The sequence below is a fragment of the Pleurodeles waltl genome, chromosome 7 (assembly GCF_031143425.1).
Source record: "Pleurodeles waltl isolate 20211129_DDA chromosome 7, aPleWal1.hap1.20221129, whole genome shotgun sequence".
Classification (NCBI taxonomy): Eukaryota; Metazoa; Chordata; class Amphibia; order Caudata; family Salamandridae; genus Pleurodeles; species Pleurodeles waltl.
The window spans coordinates 174,386,009-174,406,807 of NC_090446.1; the positions used below are offsets into that span (position 1 = coordinate 174,386,009).

The 20,799-nt window shown below is 41.3% G+C and overlaps 1 protein-coding gene across 6 annotated transcripts in view; it reads left to right on the top strand.

The window, feature by feature from the left end:
* The window catches only part of ELMO2 (engulfment and cell motility 2), a 334,163-nt gene extending 327,171 nt beyond the window's left edge, over nucleotides 1-6,992 (top strand). For all 6 annotated transcript variants that reach the window (XM_069243482.1, XM_069243485.1, XM_069243483.1 and 3 more), the window contains one exon: nucleotides 5,629-6,992. In XM_069243482.1, the coding sequence (XP_069099583.1) occupies nucleotides 5,629-5,829 (201 nt within the window). In that variant the 3' untranslated portion in view covers nucleotides 5,830-6,992. The remainder of the gene's footprint in view (nucleotides 1-5,628) is intronic.
* The last annotated feature ends 13,807 nt before the right edge of the window (nucleotides 6,993-20,799 follow it).

A 20,799-nucleotide genomic window follows, 5' to 3' on the forward strand; every position in this document is an offset into this window, starting at 1 on the left:
CATGGAAGGACTCAAACAAGCCGTTCCCCCTCAGGTACCCCCAGCCTCCCTGTGGAACCTTAACAGTATACTCACTAGACTCATGGGTCCACCATTTGAGATTCATTCCTGCTCCCTTCAGTTTCTCTCATAAAAAGTGGCTTTCTTGTTGCCAACACTTCACTCAGATGTGTTCGTGAGGTCCAGGCTCTAACCTTAGAAGAATGCTTGTTCCAAATTCATAGAGACAAAGAAGTTCTTCTAACTAATCCTAAATTTCTACCTAAAGTGGTTTCCCATTTTCACCTCAATCAGTCTATTAAGCTCCCAGTATGTTTTCCCACAACCAGATTCAGTTCCAAAAAGACTGTCATGCCCTAGATGTAAAAAAACAATCATGTTCTCGGGCCTCATAGGTGGTGAGTCCTCAGCTCTCAGCACGCTGTTATTAGACTTTTAAAGATTTTTAAAGCTGATTAGACGGTTTCTATTTTAAGTCTGTTTCTATTTGTATTTCTTTTTCTTTTTAATTTGAAGTGTGAAAGTGCAGTGTGTGTAAAGTTGTGTGCTCCCTGGCCCGTGTTCAGTGGTCGGGAGGTGCCTGTACAGTATTTTAACCCTCCTCTGATTTTTTTTATTTTTTATTCCTGCCTAGGTTTCCTCGAGGTTGGGGGTTCTGGGTGAAGGTGGGCGCCATTTTTTTCCTTCGGCCGTCAGCACACTTAGAGGCTCCATTTTGAGAGGGAAGCGGTCCAGATGTTAAGACCTCATCCCAAAATCCTTTATTTACAGCGATGTGGCGGATGCGGGCCTTATAGGTGGTGAGAGTCCTCAGCTCTCAGCACACTGTTGTTATTAGACTTCTAAAGATTTTTAAAGCTGATTAGACGGTTTCTATTTTAAGTCTGTTTCTTTTTATATTTCTTTTTAATTTGAAGTGTGAAAGTGCAGTGTGTGTGAAGTTGTGTGCTCCCTGGTCCGTGCTCAGTGGTCAGGAGGTGGCTGTACAGTATTTTAACCCTCCTCTGATCTTTTTTCGATTCCTGCCTCAGTTTCCTCGAGGTTGGGGGTTCTGGGTGAAGGCGCCTGCCATTTTTTTCCTTTCGGCCGTCAGCACACTTAGAGGCGCCATTTTGAGAGGGAAGCAGTCCAGTTGTTAAGACCTCATCCCAAAATCCTTTATTTACCGCGATGTGGTGGACGCGCCCGTCCACACCGGACTGGGCCTTAGGGCCTGTCCCCCTGAACAAATTTCAACCTCAGAGCCCAGTCCTCCACTTCTTAAATACTCTTCAGATATCCTGTGAATGCTCAGACAGCCTGCTTCTAAAGGCTGTCAGGGATGTTTGGATCTAAGCAATAGTAGATGGAGTTGTTTTATCTGTCAGTGGTCACCCCACCCGACTAAAATAAAGACACAGCCAGTATTGAAAGCTCATTTTTCTTTTTTTCTCATTAATTGCCGCTCTATGGTCCACCATAAAATGGACATAAATCTTTTTCTGAGTGAGGCGCAACCCTCAGCACTGGTTCTCACTGAAACCTGGTTGCATGAAGTGTCAGCCCCGATGTCAGGCTAGCTCTCCCCCAAGGATATCAAATAGATAGAGTGGATAGAACAACCTCCAGAGGAGGTGGTATTGCAATAATTTATAAAAAATACATTTAAGATGATGTCTCAGCCGCTGCAGTTAGTAGAAGGTAAAGGAATGTGGTTCTCACTGGCTTTGGACTCTTTATCCACTTTCTCAGGAGTATTATTGTATCGCCCTCCAGCTCCTCATGAAAACTTTTAAAATTCCTTCCCGGATTTGATGGCTGACTTGATTTGTGATATACCTAATTTCACAATATTGGGAGACTTCAACATACACGCGAGAATCTTGATCTTCCATCGACTAAAAGGCTCCTAAGAGAAATGGAAGCAGTGGGGCTTGAACAACTAGTGAAAGGCCCCACACATGAAAAGGGTCATACAATTGATTTGGTGTTTAGAAATTTGACTTCCCTCAGATCTAAACGCCCATCTCCTCTTCCTTGGACTGATCATTTCTTAATCCCCTTGAAATTAACTATGAATTTGAGGAACTCTCATTCGCAGCCGGTTAGGCAGATGGGCAGGAGCTGGCAGAAGCTCCCCACCAAAGATTGGACTAGAATGCTGGAGAGCCCAAAACCCATCTTTCTTAATGGAACGGACTGTGAGCCAGAGCATTTCAATGACTGGATCACAGATAGCCTCGACCTTGCACTTCCCTGTAGGATTAAAGCAGGGATCCGTAGGACTACCAGGTCCCCATGGTTTTCTCCACACCTTCACCTGTTGAAAAAAAGCTGTAAAAGGTTGGAAAGAAGGTGGAGAAAATCCTATGAACTAGCAGGTAAGGAGGCTTACAGAAAAGAGATTAGAGCCTATCATTCAGAGATAAAACTTGCACAAAAGACCTATTACACAGAAACAATTGAGGTATCAGCAGGGTCTCCTAAAGTAGTATTCCAGATTTTAAAAGAAATCATCCAGATTCCCAGTGAGGAGAATTCCATAGAAGCCTCAGTAGAGAACAGCAATAAATTTGCGAGATTCTTTCAACAAAAGATTTTAAACATCTATTCCAGTTTTCCGGACTCCACCTCTAGGCAGGATGGACTGGACTCCAGACCTCCTCATGATAGGGTCACCCTCTCTCAATTCACGTCCATCTCCCGGGAGGAAGTTACCTCTTAACTACTCTCAAGTCCGGCTCTCCTTTCGATCCTGCTCCCCACCAGGTACTAGCACAAGGAGCTTCGGCTATCGTCCCTGCAATAACAGACATTCTGAATAAGTCCATATCAATGGGTGCAGTTCCAGAACTATGTAAACACGCTATAGTGAAACCATTGTTGAAAAAAATCTACCTTTGACCTGAAAAACTATAGATCTATCTCCTTGCTACCTAGTCCCGCTAAAATCCTAGATAAACATATTAATAAGCAGCTGTCCACTTTCTTGAAAGAAAATAACCGTCTGCCCTCATCTCAGACAGGTTTTAGACCTCAGCACAGTACGGAAACAGCACTCATCGCCGTCCTGGAAGAAGCTAGGAAGGGCATTGACCAAGGAAAGGCCACAGCGGTTATACTTTTAGATTTGAGCGCTGCTTTCGATACTGTGGATCATGAGGTGTTGGGGCTGAGGATGAAGAATATGGGAATACAAGGACAGGCCTTGGCTTGGCTTCTGTCTTTTTTTAAAGATAGGTCCTTTCAAGTCCTAGACAGATCCCACCACTCAGACAAGTTTCATAATATTTGTGGAGTTCCACAGGGCTCATCTCTCAGTTCCACACTTTTTAATATATACATGGTCCCTCTGGCTGAAGTGGTTGAATCCTTTGGACTATCATTGATCTCCTATGCTGACGACACGCAATTGGTGGTCTCCTTTAATTTCAATCTTAATCTAAACGGGTCTTCACTATCCGCCTACTTACAAGCTGTTGCAGACTGGATGACGAGTAGCAGAATGCTATTAAACAATGACACGACGGAGCTGATGATCCTGGGCCATAAACCGGGGCCTAATAGGCCTCTGGAGCCTGGCGTCCCCATGGGGATTCTTCCGGCTCCAAAGGAATATATCAAAAGCCTGGGGATTTGGCTGGATCCATCGCTTATGATGAACCATCACGCTAAGCATATTTCAGCTACTTGCTTCGGTCTTCTCAGACTTTTAAGGAAGGTCTTGCATATTCTCCCTCCGATTTCTAAAAAGCTCATTGTTCAAGCTTTAATTATCTCCAGACTAGATTATGGAAACCGCTTATTTGCTGGGTCTCCTGCATATGTCAAAAATAAACTACAAAGGGTCCAAAATGCGGCAGCCCGGCTCTTATTAGATTTTCCCAGAAGAAGTTTGGTAAAGGCTGGACTCAAACAACTACACTGGCTACCTGTGAAGCAACGCATTAATTTTAAGGTTCTATGTTGTATTCACAGATCCCTCTATAACATGGGCCCCCAGATACTGAGAACCCTCGCTTCTTTTTACAAGCCTAATAGAGAGCTCAGATCAGCCTCAGGGCCCTTGCCAACCTCCCCAGCATAAAAAAGTCTAGATGGGGAGGTGCCACTCTTGCATACTTAGGGGCCAAGCTGTGGAACTCCCTTCCTATTGGTCTTCGTAGGATAACCAGTGAATATAATTTCCAGAAATCCCTAAAAACTTGGCTGTTCTAGGTGCTGGTTCCGCTCTCATTATCCGTGCTGGTTCTTTGTCCTTTAGCGCTGGGAAGCCTGTTGGTAGCCACGTGCTTTATAAATAATATGACATAACATAACATGTTCTACATAAACAGAACTAAAACTTTTAAGAAAACTAAACAACTCTTTGCACCCTTTTCTCATTCCCATAAAGGCAATCCAGTATCCAAATCAGGCCTAGCCAGATGGATAGTGAAATGTATTCAGACTTTCTACCTTAAGGCCAAAAGACCTTTACCTGTTTCTCATGGAGCACTCTCCACTCGTAAAAAGGGGAGCTACTGTGGCCTTTCTTGGAAACATTCCCATAGCTGACATTTGTAAGGCAGCTACATGGTGTCTAGCACACACCTTCACAAAACACTACTGTGTGGATGTTTTTGCACACCGACAGGCCAGTGTAGGTCAGGCAGTGCTAGGTACCCTTTTTCAAACTACTGCAACTCCCACAGGCTACCTACCGCTTTTACAGAGGGGCTGGTTACAGACTATACAGAGCATGTGTACCTATAGTCACACATGCTGTCAAGCGGATTATGCTACTTTCCCTTTAAGCATCTGTTTGTGGCATGTAGAGTTGTACATTCACAAGCGCCCTCCCTCCTCTCCGGACACCTATGGCTGTTGCAGTTACTATTTGTCTGTCTGTCTATCTATCTTTCCATTTAGCATGGTCATCTCTTTTCCTGCACATACCTTCTTCCTCTCCTTTCTCACCGGCCTGTGGGAAAACAATCTAACAAATGAGTCGATGCCCATGCGCAGTATCACCCAGAGTAGGAGTCACTTGATCTTGTGACTTGAAAGACTCCTTTGAAGAAAGAAAACACTTGCATCACTCCAAACCCAACACTAGATAGCTGGAGTATGTAGAGCATGTGAATCTACAGCATTACATGCCATAAATGGATGCTTACAGGGTAAGTAACATGCTCCTTTCCTTCCCTGAGCCACTATTCCAGTCCAGTGACAGGTAAGCAACCTTGTAGTTCATTTCACTTGTTAGCACTATTTATTATATCTTGAGAACATACTAATCCTGTCCCCAAATTGGCAAGCACCATCATCACACAAAATATACTGCTACAAACTGTGTCCCAGTTCTTCCGTTCTCTGAACCCTGTTGCACTCCTTAGAAGTTGAACTACTGTATGGGTGAAGAGTAGTTCTAACTGAAGTCTCTAGTCACAGGGCTATCATAAACTTCTATCTACGTGAACACCACAGCTGTTTGCAGCATTACACCTGCTCCAAGGTTGTGCCATTGGATATATTTATCAAATCTTTGCTATACTGCTATTATCTTTTGAGCAATAAATCGGCATACTCCTGCACCCTTTCCCTCCTCCCCCTCCTGTTCTCTGCTGCCTTGCATATTCACTAATTTCTCTCGCTGTTTTTTTACAGTACTGCATTTGGATTGATGGTTTGAATGCCCTGCTGGGGAAGGACATGTCCAGTGAGCTGACCAAGACTGACATGGACACGCTGCTTAGCATGGAGATGAAACTACGTCTTTTGGACCTTGAGAACATACAGATCCCAGAGGCCCCACCACCTATTCCCAAGGAGCCGAGCAGCTATGACTTTGTGTATCACTATGGCTGAGAGGGGGATTTCTGCATCCTGCAGAGAGACCTATCCCAGCTGCCGAGAAGTGACTTGAAGCTGGGGAGAAGAGAGAGAGAGGCTGTGCCGGTCCTGAGATCACTAACAATTGCTGTTTACTCTGACAACATGAGAATACGAGACACAGATGAGGCAATGAACCATTGCATGTCTCCGCATAACAGCTATCTTTTTCTGGAGGTTTTCTACGTTCAAGATGGGTGTCTCACAAATCTGAAAGTGGCAGCATCAGAACGACGTCCTCATTAATGACCATCCAGCAACACTTGACAGCTGACATGATTTGCCTATGAAAATTGATTGCAAACTATTTCCCAGCCTGGCTGTTTCTTTAACCTGGAAGTAAATGCCAAATCGCCTTTCATGCAGACAGAACGGACCCACTTATCTAAGTCTCTGGATACGTGAGGTTTGGATGTAACAACATTAAATACAGTGTGAGGAAAAGTTCTGACGTTGCAGGTCATATGAAACTAGATTCCGGAGCTCCTGCACCACTATCCCTGTCTGTTTTGCTTGGGTTGGGCATGGAATGCCATGAGGGTGCTCTCTTGACTGCTTTGGTTACATCTGGCTATATAAGCACTACCTTTCAGGCCAGATGATAAAAGCAGGCACTCTGGCTTCCCAATGGATTCTACTTTCGGATTCTCCCATCCACCATCTCTTACTGGCAGGATGAATCCTCCAATCATGTTTCATTTTGATAAGTCACGTTTTATAGCTGCTCCAGCCACCACAAGAATAGGCTTTTTCCATTTTTAAAATACTTTGAACCAGGTGATGCTCGAGTGTTTAAAACTTTCAGGTGATACTGAATAGACTTATATAGGCATTAAACCATAAACACATGTGGCATTCATCGATCTGATGCAGCCCGATTCATTGAGACCAGGAGCTAAGCTTTGTATTCCTATTTTTGCCATGGGCAAGGAGAAACCTACTTTTTTATTTCCAGGTTTCTGTTGCCTCCCGAGTCGTCAGCCCCTCACCCCCCTAACTACCTGTAATTGTTTCTCTGGTGAAAGTATGCTGCCCATTCTGTTTTGCAGTAATTTGTCTTATTTCTCCTTGGCAGTACGTGCCTTGTATTTTGTAATTTTAAAACTCTACTTTCTCTCATAAATGTATGTCTGAGGCAGGGTCCTAGTCTGTGTACTTCTTTCCCACAGCCCCACCTCTAAGGCAGGCCTTCTTTGCTCTAGTAACCAATTTTCTTTAACACAGTTTGTGTTTTCCATATAAGGCTCTCATCTTTCTCTTTCGCTTTCTCTGTTCATGATCTCATGATTTTTTTTGTGTATAAATTGTCCACACATTATCATATTTGCTATATAGCTGGCAGGCCAAACTCTGCGTTCTCACTCTAAGGTTTGTAGACCTGGCTGCCTTTTGGTGTGAGTCTGTCACTTGCTCATGACCATAGAGCCATAGAACTATATGAGCCTAGGAAAATGCTCTGCTTCAAAACAGGCCCTGGTAAGGCAGGATGTTCTCTGGCAATTGTGTCTATAATGTCTTTTGTTGGAGTTTGTGCTTTCTTTCACCATCAGATCATTCGTCCTGGTTGGAGGGCTCAGTATATTGATTTCACTCAGGGTTTCTGCAGATCGACTGTTAGATTTATAAACGCTATGAGGGTCTGAGGATGTTTTCCTCTAACATCTGCTGGCCGGTTGTATTTTATCATCTAATGGTAAGCAAGTAGGTATGGGCAATATGAAGCAGACTTTTAATGTGATCTGGTACGGATTAGCTAGCTTTTGTATGGGATCCACTGCAGTTCTTGTGTGGCCATCATTTATTTATTGCAAAATTACAAGTCTTTCAGTGCGTCAGGTGGAGGATGGCCTTACCTGTTTGGATGGTAAAAAAAAAAAAAAAAAAAAAAAGGGAGAATTGGTGGTGGAGGCAATGCATGACTGTGCTGTTGTGCAGGCAAAGCAGACCTATTGTGTAGTATGGTGAAAACAAGGCATAACTGTCAGTTTCCATTCTGCACCGCAGGCTAGGCTGATATGGTTTGGTTATTGTGGACCAATAACTGCCTGTATGGCTGATCTCAAAGCTGCAGGTCTGTTGCATCCTGATTTGCACACTGACACGGTTGGTGAGCTGGCCCAGAGCAGACATCCGTCCTTTGGGCTGCTCTACAGTGAAACTGCTTCTTCAGGGCAAGACTGTCCTTGTATGTATGGATTATAATTCAGGTGAAATTAAGATTTTTTTTTATCAGGAGATGGTGATATATGGTGCCACAGACAATATTTCTGTGTTTCTCATGGTCACAGTTGCAGGAAGGTGCATTTTACCAAAATACTACAGTCAAATGATACCATTAAAGTACAGACTGATGAGCAGCCAGAGCGGAAAATGCCTCTTCACCCAATGTAGAGCTGAAGCCGAGACTACATCCAGTGTGAAAAGATTCCCGTTGCTAGTTATGTCCACTCTGAAGTGGTTGCCAATTTGAGTGTTTCTTTTTTCCAAATTAGTAGTGTCCTTGTTGTGATACTATTATCTTTAAAATCCTATTTATTGCCTGATCAAAAAAGCAACAAACTACCGCCTGGGTTAAAGCATCCACTGAAAAGGAAAGTTAACAAGGACTGATGTAGTATCATTTGTAGTGCAGGCCACTGACAATGATAATGTGCAAAAAAAGTAACCCGAATTAGATTTGCTAATGTGAAGAAAAAGCACACCATCCTTTCATACAGATGATCCATTGACTAGTCTGGTAGCAAATCGAATAGGCTTCCTCCAGGTTGATCTTCTAGTTGCATAGAGGAAAACCTAGGGGTCTGGCAAGATCATAATCAGACTAAGAAGTTCGTAGCAAAAGAATACTCAGTCCCAGAATAAACTGAGGAGTGCCTAAGGCAAATCAGAAATCAAATCCAGATGCAGCCAGTGCTGCGTAATTTTATAGTTATCAAGGAACAAGTGAAGGGCTGTGGTTAGAGGCGGAGACCGGAGAACTAGATAGCGATTAGTATAGAGCCAAGCATGCTTTTAAGGAAAAAGTTCATCAGAAAAGGAGAAATTCAGGTATCAGGCAGATGTTGCAGTCTAGAAGTCCCGCAGCCTAAGTTCAAAGGAGACCAGATTGGATATATCAGCACCTATATTGAACATTTTAGAGTGGCTGAGATAAATTATCAAAACTTCAGATGCCACCAGCAAGTCAGGCCATTAGGAATCCTCCTTGGTGTGGATGTTGAAGTTGATGTTATATCCCATCATAGATGGGGGAGCAAGTAGAGCTAAGGTTAGAGCAAGCAAGGGTTCTGTGTTCATTGTTTTGGAGGATGCATGTGGAATGTACAGCAAGCATATCTCATGCAGCTCTATCCACAACACCAACCACGTTTGGCAGGACAGAAATGTCTCCAAAGGCCATATGTGTAGAAGGCACTCTTTCTCCTGTCATTAAGAGTTCGGACACCAGTGTTACAAAACTTATATTGGCAGATTGTAATATGGATGACACAAGGCGTTGCTATAAAGTTGAGGCTAACTTTATGTAGTTTTACCTTTTACTATTGCTCTGTTGTCAGGTATATGCTAATGTTTTTGCAGAATAAATCCATTTAAACTTCACCCTTCTTCCCATCTATTTGGAGATCCACAATGCCCTTCAGAAGATTGAAAAATAGTTTTGTTTGCATTGGCCCAAGGACCCGTCTAGTCAGAACCTTAAGAATAATGAAACAATGTGCTTTTGTGAATTCTTCAGGTTTCTTTGCTCCCTATCCTATTCACTGCGGGAAAGTAAAGCACCAATGACATTTTGCTCTGTGACTTCATACCAAAGGGAGATTGTACATCATTGCTTTGGATAAAGATGAATTTCCCAGAAAGTCAGGTTGAGGTTATAAAGAGTAACCACTTTGTGTATTGCCTTAAGTTTCCTTAGGATAAATTTACCAACACTGTTAGAAAGTTGTGAAATTGGCAAACGTTAGGTACAATTTAAGATGGGCAAAGATTTTGTATACATTGTCCTTGTCTGACCAGAGGAGCCGTTGTGTACAGCTAGCAATGATTTCCAAACTAAGTGGCTGTAGACAGGAACCAAAAAAAGACCAACAGAGAAAGTTGACGTAAATATAATCAGTGACAAAAAAGGCATTGCTATAGGTTGCTGATGTCAAGAGCATCAACCATGACCTATTAGGACACTATAGTGTAGCAGATACCCATGTATACACCAACTGTAACAATTGATAGCAAAGAATCAATTTTAGACATTGTTTTTTAGCGAGACAAGAGTACTCGTGGTGCAGCTGTGGGCCCAAAATTAAGTGGCCTTTCTGTTCTAGCAATGAATCTACTTTTGAGCCTAAATCGTTGGATTGAAGATAGCACCACAACGCACTCTATTGTCCGAAGAACTTATTATCTTTGATTGATATTTGTAGTCGATTAGTATGACAATGCATCACCTTTCAGTGTTCCCTGCTAGGACTTTCCGAATGTTTCCATCGTAGAACTGAGTCTTGGTCAGTTTTGTGATGGTGCACAGGCACAAGACAACTCTCGGAAAAAAAAACAGAGGTGGTGGGTGTTGGGGCATCTTGGAAGACATTTTCATTACAGGCAGATCATATTTCAGGAAACAAATGAGCAATCGGATCACTCTGCCACTGCATCCCTTTTAAGCAAAGTAAATCAAATATACAAAACTGTACTTAGATTGAGCCTGTCAGGATGCTTTTTTTTAGTCCAAATATGGGAGCAGGGAGTCATAGATGTCCTAATTGCATTGTTTTTAAACATTGCTTTCAGTATTGGAGCAATGAAAATGTACTTAAACGCGAATGGATCAGGAATGAAAAATGTAAGCAGGAGGATTTGACTACACCTAACTGTATTAATTCTATTTGTTTTATATTATATTGAACTAGTGTGATAATTGTAGGTGTGGGAGAATTTAGCCTTCCAGAAAAGTAGAATGACTTCCAAAATGTTAGACACAGTGTTGTCTTACCTATCCTGCCAAAGTCTTTACTAAAGCAAATCCCTCCAGGACCCACAAAAGTGAATGCTGACAAAAGCTTGTGTTGAGGTCTTTAAACACTGCTTCTCTTTCCGTAGGTTGTCTTTGTAATCAAGGATTGCGAAATCAGGAATTTTATTACTTCACTATGTGTACGACACACTTTTTCCTTACATTTCGTTCAGCTAGCATTTTGTTGTTACATAAGAATGTTGGTGCCAAGGCATTTGTGAAGTTTAATTGACACTAATTCCTTATCTTATCCAGTGTCACTTTTTGGCACTCCTAACATCATAGCATTAGACATCATATGATTGTATTTCAGAAATATATGGAGTTTCTCAATGAGGGCAAATGATCTTAAAGTAGAAATTGTTATTCTATTAAATCGAACCATTTTACTGTGTGGTGTAAAATGTAGAGCATCTTGTTGAACCCTGTAAAATTCGATTTTTCAAACGTTTTGTTGTTTACTTCATGTGCTCATACAGGCTTGGGAAGACTTCTTTTTAGACTTCACCAAGCAGAATTAAGTTCTCACAGAAAGGAATCTACAAGCGTGTTCTTTAGAATGGCTGCATTTTGTATGTTAAAGGAGTAAAATCACATTGTCACTATTAGTACAGCAATTATCATCCTTAGTTCTGAATGGTGTACTTTTATACATGTGGAACTTGCACATGGCATTAAGTGTCTCTATCACTTTTGAATGTACAGTCATTGAATTTTGAGCTTTTTCATTCGACGCGCAGTTTACTTTTAATAGACTTCAGCTGGTGTTCCAAGCACATTCCTAATTCCTTTTGAAGTTTTTTTCCCTACACTTAACATTTATCGAGCTCTTCACCTGCCAGTGTTTTTCCAGTCTCTAGATGTCGGCCGAGAGGAGTTTGCCTACACTGATTGCCAACAGATGATTACAATGTTGTATTGTACATAGTAACATAAAAAACATATTTCCTTTATTTGTGGGTATTAGTGTAGCAGTTGTAGGGAACATGTTTTCCAAGGCAAGTTTAGTTGTGCAGGTTGCTGGATGCGTTTCCATCTGTTACTAGTTGGCAGATGAATAGCTTTCAAATGTGTCAAGAGCACATCCGACCATAGTAAAAGAATGGTATATGTGACACATCAGTTCAGGAGCCTAAGTAAAGCTGCAACGCAGATGTTCAGTGCCTGGGTTGGGCAAACAAGAATACCTTGCTGCTGATTGAAGACAAAATACTCAGTTGGCCGAGCAGCATTAACGGGTCTTTCCAGGCCGCTACCCCCTCAATCGCAGTACCATAGGTGTGTGCTCCCTGCTACTAAATGCACAACATATAAAGAGAACTGATTCAAGCAACAGAAGGAAACATCACTGGAACCGTTGACACTAGTGGCACTGTTTGACTGATGACTTGCAGATTTACTAGTGCCCACCATAACCGTCTGCCTAGGCTGAACTGGGTAACAAGGCTGAGCTAATTTGACAAAACAGCTCAATGAAATCGTTACTTCTGCAAACCGTACATGTTTGGTTCCCGCTGACATAACATTTGGACACACCCTTGAGTTGAATCCCACAAGGCTGTTCTTGTAACAAAAGTAAATGTTTTTTATTTAACCACTGACAGCATTCGAATGCAAGCTTGTGAATTATTGTTAGTTACAAAGTTGCAAAACCTGCCATACAGATAATTACAGATAATTAAAGGTTCTAACCTTTAGCTGCTGTGCGGGCTGGACTGGTGACATATATTTAGGTTGTAGGGCATATTTATCACAGCTCAAAGATAATATTGTAATGATATACGAAGAAAACTGATCTTTTATCTGCTGTAATATAGATGAGTGTATCCTAGTCATTAATATTTCATTTACTCTGGGGCACATTCCAGTCCATTGTGTTGTCGTGTTTCAACAGGAGGGCCCAGCTGTACCTGCTAGGACACATCGTCTTTGAACTGGAATACAGGCACCCCCAGACCATTTTTCAGACGTATTTCACCCTTGAGGCCTGGGTACAATGAATTGGGAGACGCACATCTAGTCATACTGTTACACTTCCTGTCAATGCCTCGTATTGAGAAACAGATAAGCAAAGAGTCGAATTTCTGAATTTATATCAGACCGCAATTCCAGTCCATCATTTTGTTTGCTTGATGTGCCACTGCGGACAAGGCGGATTTGCAGCCATTCTGAAATTTCTCAAACATAATTTTTGGTCAATAAACAAAAATAGTTAAGATTTTAAAAGGCAGCTCCTTGTCAGTTTGTAATACAGCAAAAGAACGAAAGTATGGTTATTAACAAACTTTAATTAAACCCTTTTAGTGCAAAATACAAACTGCTCACTAGAAAGCAAATAAGGTCTATGTGTGCTGGAACGGCTTTTATATTTTGCGGTTACAAACTACACAAATCCTCATTAAAATTAATGTATCAGTAAAAAACATATGAAACCCTTGGCAAGTAATTTGTTAACTTTCCAATAAAAGGAACCCCCTTTAAAAGGCACCAAATCTTTAGTCTCAGCTGGAGTTTGAATGCAACTGGAAATGGGGGACTCAGTTATAATCAGTGGGATATTAGCCTCGTAGTCTTTTTCTTCATTTGCACATATATATATAATTTGCCAAGGCTGTTTAGGAAAATCGTTAAATCATTACAGCATCTGTATCTCCTGTAGATTTGTAATGTGAAAATAGTATTTAAAAAAGAGTAGAACATTATGAATGTTTTCTTTTTAAAGGGAAAGACATAAACAGCAGTTTCAGTTTTTCGTGAGACTTCTGCACAAATCACTGAACAAGTGCGCCCTCGGGGCAGCAGATGAGAAGCCATGCTCTATCTCTACAGGTTACCCTAATAGGCATCCCAAAATGAATTAATATTTGGACACATCCAGAACATGTGGACAGGATGGCATCACAATCCACAGACAAGCAGACATCATATAAAGTCCCTGACCCTAATCGGTTTTCTGGAGTACTCTGAAATTAATTTTCCACAACTTAGAACATTGGCCTGCTCTAGGAAAGGTCCCAAATGCAATTTCATTGATGAAATGTGATAGATAGTTTGATTGCAACTGACCGAACACTGTTAGGATGGATAGAGCACCAAGCCATCATTCACAATTACACAATTCGTTGTGCGATGTTGATATTCTAAACATTGAGTTTTTAAGTGTTGATGAAAAAAACCTTTTGTTTGTGCACATCAAAAGGCATTTTTTTTAAATTCTTGTATAAGAACAGCAATATGTGAACATCATTGCAGAAAGATAATATACCCTACGTCTTTAAACCATGCTGACCATAGAATCCCACAAGCAGTTATTTTGTTTTGCTTTACACAGAGGTGTCTCTGAACATTCAGAGAGGACTTAGTTATTCTGTCCCGAAACACTGTGCCTTCACTCTTTATGAAGTGACTATTATAATGTCAGACCAATGTGAGAAGGATATAGTTGTCTTTAGTATTCCATACCTCCTGGACAGTCAAGCTGCAAAAATAAATCCCAAATTAACAAAAACTACTGAGGAAAATATTAAAAGACAGAGGGATCCAGCCCGGAATTAAGGTTCATTCTGTCACGATCCACCTCTTAGTGATTTACAGAAGGAACACTGACCTTCAGACTCAAGCGCTGGGCAATCATTAAAAAACCTTGGAGGAAAGGTTTAGGGAGGGACATGAGGAAGTAGAACCATTAAAATACCAGGTTTGAGCCTTCACAGCCTATCTCTGCATGAGCACAGAGGTGATACAAATTGGCATTACTCGGTTCTGCTTTCCAATTATTACTTAGTGGATGAAGGCAGAGCTCACGTAGAAGTGTTCATTCCAGCCAAATCTCTAATACTATTCCAGTTCATAATAACACGTGCCAGCAGTGAGCTGGAGAGTTGACTCGGGAAGGCTACAGACCGCAGGCATGTAGTTCTTGAAGGAGTCCTTTCACATAAATATGCTGAAACTACGAGTCAGTCACCTGTTTTGCCGTCCTTTCAGCTAGATTTAAATTATTTAAATAGACAATACTGTAACAATGTACTGCCTTGACAATAAAGAGTAATGAGGTTTACCATCCTCTTGAAAGATGTTCAAGCCATCTAGCTTATGTTCAATGCGCAGGAACTTAAGATCATCGCAGTACACCTGCTTGGAGAATAACATTAACAAATAGTGTAACAGAATCATAGGCCACACCAGTTTATGAGCTGGGTCCTGGTCAGGTCATATGTTAATAGAGCAAGCCTCAGACCTTTCTGAAGTGGCAGATTGTGTATAGTGCCCAGTATCTGGGGAGTGGATTCAGTGGGAATGCTCTTTAAATAAGCTGCTGAAATACATGTATCTCTGTTTTTCCATTCACTACCCTTATCCCAAAAGTGGCCTTCAACTGAAAAAGGACAATATGAGAATGAGCCTAATTGCTTAAGAATAGTTTTCATAATTGTAGTTCTTAAATGAGTTTCAGTTATCAAAGCACCATATGCCATATTTTTATTTGTTCACAAAAATGTGCTGAATTTTAACTTGTATAGTGCCGGGTCTTAGCAAAAAGATGGGATATAACATAATTAAACGAATGTACTGTGCAAAAAAGTGATATGTTTGCAAATGAGCTATGTGCTATCTGCAACACTCACAGAAGTCTAGTAACATTGCATGTTTGAGGAACCAAATCCTCTGTTGAGTTTAGAAGCATGGAGGACCATAAACACATTTGGGCTTTTACCTTTGTATCGATTATCACAGTTTGTGCCCAGAGTGCAACTTGAACAAACCTATGCGTTTGCAGAATCATGACAGAATGACCTGAAAACTCCTCATGGAAGACACCTTAAAATTCCTGGGTGTCTGGATACAGCATCCAGGGCGAGCGTTTGCCATGGCAGATCTTTCATCACAGGCGCTCAGATAGAACAGATTAGCATTTGCGTGGAGTGCAGGAGCTCAAATAGGAAGTAGAGCTATTATCGATCGTATATTGAAAAGTGTAAGTTGGAAGTGCTCTTTTTGCTCACACCAGCAACATAGCTCATTGATATAAGCAATTGCTGCTGTTATTTGAAACAGGCAAGAAATGTGAAACCTTTTTGCAAACTAGCCGTGTCTTCTTGCCATGGTTGAAAACATTTAAAATGGCCAATAGTGACAGCTGTTATTTGCAGTTCCCAGAAATGTCAAAAGAAGCTAGCGATCTATAAGACGCAAATTGTTTTTGGTAGAATGAGTCACTGCCCATTGAGGCATCTAACTGGTGGCTGCTTGCCCCATCTTGTTACTACTCATTGAAGGGAAACAGATCTCATTGTGTGCTTGCTTTTGCGCCAGTCCAACACCATACTGTTCCTAGGGTTCGTTCTCTCAGAGGTACTGCCTGGTTCTTGTTTCCCATGGGTCTGCTGAAGAGCCCGGCAAGGGGCTCTTATTATTTAAGATAGAGTAGCACTATTCGAAGAGACGTGAGCTGCCCACACATCGGCGGTGCACAGACTTCAAGCAATGGCCTTTGTGAAAGCTGGTGCAGAAACTGCATAGAGTTGCATCCCTGAGCTTGAAAACCTGTATTTCCTTGATGCTCGTTTACTCTCCTATGTGCCCATGTCTAGTAAAGCTGATGCCTCCACAAAGTAGCAGACATGATATGTATTGGAAATTATGTTCAAATTCTGGGCCTGGATAGTGGCCGAGTGAGGGGGACAAGGCAGTGTACTTTAACAAGGAGCAGGGCCTAGACAGTGTTATTTCAACCAGTCTAATACCTCTGGAACCCGACTTAGTTTGGCACAATACAGGGGGGCCTTAAACGAGGAAGCTTTGGGCTTAGCAGTAACAAACTTTGTATTTATTTACAGCGCGAAGACTAAAACTGTATGTAGTGATTGAGATTTCACTGTGTGCTTCTGAACTCTGCTTGCTTTTCTTTGTTTTGTGCTTGTTAGGTGGGCAATGAGACTAAATGATGGGTCCAGTGACACTCATAAACTTAGTCCATTGCAAACCATAGTGTCTTCTAACCCTTTGAGAAAGTGATGAACATGCTAGCAGTTTGTCAGTTTCTGAATGTATAAAGACAATATGTTAGGCAAGGGAAATGAAAAAATGCAACTTTTAACACACACTTTACTTGGTTCTAAGAAAAGGTGGTACGATCTATTTTCTCTGCCATAGGTGCAGCCATGTATACATACGCGTGTAAATAAATATATTTATATTAGTTACTTATTGTAGAATGACAATTTGTGAGAAACATGTAACTTTAAAGAATGTATCTTTCAATGACAAAATGATTTCTTTCTGCACCTAATGGCTTCAAATAAATATTTCTCCTTTTCTTTGTCTACTTGCTTGTTTTTCTTGCCCTCATTTAGGAGGGGTTTTAGTGAACTTCTTCACAAAACGCAGGGACAAAGGTACATGCATTTAAAGTTGGAAACAAATACAAAACGATATACACACAGAAAACAAATACTTGAAAACCATACACACAGAGTGCACTAATGACGTCACTGAAGTGGCTCTCATCAGACGAGTAATAGGTTTTTGGGATACCTCGTTATTGGGTGACGTGTTGGAATCTTGGCTGCTGGGGCATCAGCCCCGAGTTGTCCAATGATGTACCTAAGTCTGACCTCGGACAAGGGCAGTGTCCATAGTCCCTACATCTATTTCCCTTACCCACATTTTAAGCACATTCTCGAGATAAAAGCACTCACAAAATACTACAGATTCAAACGTTCTCTAATTCCCGCAAGCCAACCTGAATTAAGTCCTTTAAGATAACATTGGCCTTAGGGCCAATGTTTAAAGTAATCTATTGCTTTGATCTACAATAACTTTTGGCATTGTGTCTAGCCCCAGAAGGTGCAAGCACATTCTCATATTTATGTACATCTTGGTATTAATTGATATATGTGTGAAACTGTTAATAAAAGACTTAAACTTTTTGAAAGTGTTTGAGCAATCAAAAAAATGGTGCATTTCTAGCCACTGAAGGGCAAACAAAGAAAAGAACAGATTGGGAAGGGATTGAGAAAGATGGAGAAGCAATATGAATGAGTGGTTGATAAAATCACAGGTTTGTGTTTTTTTGTTCGAATAACTATTTTCCAAGGGTTCATTAAAAGGGTGGCGTCAAAATGTGTTTGCGTGTGTTAGTAAATTTACATTAAAGTAAGCAGTGAACTGTTTTGACATCATCAGAGCTATGTCAATATCCTACTGGAATGTTATTTTTGCCGCAGCTCCAAATAAAATTATGAAGACACAGAGACGGCATAACGAAGCTTCCAGACATTAAAACAAATATTTTTATTGTTTTTTTGTCAGAAAAAAGGGGTATGGTGTGTTATTCACGGATCCTTTCAGTACCATTTTCAAGTGACATCTGGAGAAGAAAGATTAACCAAGCTGCCATGCTCTGCCGCAAACTACAAGCATTTGCAATGCAATGGGTCTTGCATTTGCTCAACTTAGAGCTATTAGCATCATAAAGTCTTAACCAGACTTTTCTTGCCACATAAATTGAAATTGAAAAGTAATACAGTTTTACGTAAACAAGAGGATTTAAAGCGCCACGCCATGAGTGTGAAGGAGTGCACAAAAGGAAACAAGTTTGCTCGCAGTCAAACGTATCGGCAGTTACGCAATTATCCATGTAACAGGGTCGATGTCAAGCAAACCACTTGACTACCGCCCAGCGAGATCGTGCAGCATAGGAAATAAAAAGAAAAAGTAGTCCAGAAGCCATGCAGAAAACATGGCGCCTCGTATGTTTTCAGTAGTTGGCCGGTGCACTTGAGGAGGGCTAAACACCGGAAAAGGCATGACGTATGCATGCCTTTCCCAAATGAAATCAAGCGATTTTTAAAAGGAAAGTATGAAGTGACTCCCAGTCACATGCCACTGCTTTACAAAATATTTGAATACAATAAAGCAATATAGGTGCCTCTATGTCTAGTAGTTAAATTCAACATTAAGTAGGCTACAGCTACCCAGATCGAGATACGCACTAGCTCATTCTTAAATATAGAAATGTCACCCATTATCCATTCAAATATGCGTTTAAAAAATCAGTATTACGAGGATGGTGGTTACATTTTTTTAAAACACTTCTATCACAAAGTTAATTGAAGGGAAAGCTAGTCACAAGGCGGATTCCAAAGATTTGACTTGAAGAGGTGTCAGGTCTCTAGGAAGAACACTTGCACTTCTGAAGAAGCTCGGGTAGTTTGGGCATTTGGAAAGTGAAAAGCTGTTAATTTCAGGACTCAAGGAGCTGCTTTCAGGTCTTGTTTTGGGGAAAGATTTACTTATGTACTTATTAAAGACAGCTGCTAAAAAGTCTCCCATGGCAAATAATTTTCTAATATGCTCATACATGACTGCTAATATGTAGATGTTATGCTCTTGTCTATTTGTGGTCTAAAATTATTCTGTTTGCCCCAATTTTCAAAAGAAAACAATTTCTTTGGTTAGGCCAACTTTCCAAAAATGCTATTCTCCCCAACTTCTCCTGGAGTGGGATGCACTTGGTTCCTATGCCCGCTACCACATGGGACTGGTATTGTAATACATTTTCAGGTCTATCTTTAGATTTCAGACCACCCATGCATAAAGCGCCTCATTGGGAATGTGCTTTTGGAGGTCAAAACGTGAATGCAAGGTGACTAATGGTAGAAAATTATTTTATTAGTTATTAAAAACCATAAAAAAGAACACATCTGAAGGATACAGGTGCAAACAAGAAAACCCAAGTGCAATACTAGAACCTAAAAACCTAAATTTTTAAGAAGGCGGACAAGATGTACAAAACTAACACTAGGCGAGGCGGCCTGTTTTCTAAAGGATGCCTTCGAGTTAGACAAGGCCCCTACATCACGGATAGCTGATGTCTGTGGGGGTGAATTCTGGTATTATGGGACTGGACAAATATCTTTTTTATTTAGGGGGTACTAAATTAATTTGCTGGGGCCGCCAGGGCAGTGAAGGTTCTCAGGAACTGAATTAATCTGGTGTTCAACTTTTCATTACTTGGGTCAAGGGCTGTTATGCCAGCCGACCTACAGGACCAGACTCCTAGGATGTTAAATTAATTTCTCAGTAATTCCCTTCTCTGGCGTCCCAAAACTGGGCAGATGCAAACCACCTGGATTAGGGCCTCCCTAGTCTGAAGGCATAATCTACAAACCTGTGATTGCCATCCTACCTCTCTTTTCCATTTCGGAAGGAAATCCAGATTTGGTAGATCTCCTAACCTCATTCGTAGGAGGGCCAACTTAGTTTTTTGTGCTAGTGTAGCAGAAAGGATAAGAGGTTCCTTATACCACACAAATGAATTTAGGACTAGCCATCCATGAGATCGGATCGATAGAACCGCCATGTCTTCTAGCCGGCTTAAAATCTTAGCCGATTTGTTGGCTCCTTTTCTAAAGGCTAATGCTGGTAATGTGCTGCCCCACAAATCACCCAGTTTAGGCCAGGCTATGCTTTTTTTCCCAGTAATTCTTGAAGGTGTTGTTACCCATCTCAAGATTCATTTCATGCCAGATTAGGTTTGCCAAAATCCCCATGGGAGCTGAATAAAGTTTGTAGCAGCCATTAATGAAAGCTGCAGACCTTGCAATGATTGCTTTGTTAAGGAAAACTCTAGTCTGACCTGGGCCAGGTAGGCCGATCTGGGTAGCTGGAAGCCTTGTTTATACGATTTCACTAATAGCTTATCCAGCATAGCAACCTACGCCCCCCCTCTTTATTTCTGTCCCATATGCAAGGGTTGGCAGTAATTTTGCTCTCATGATCATTGGTTTTAGGGGCCGCTCAAGAATCGATTTTGCCAAGTTACCGAATGCCCGGTTTAAAGCTTGTGCCTTCTCCCTTATTACTTCTTTGTGAGCCGCATATGTGCCCTTAGAGTTAATCCTGACCCCTTGATATGTGTATGCTTCTAC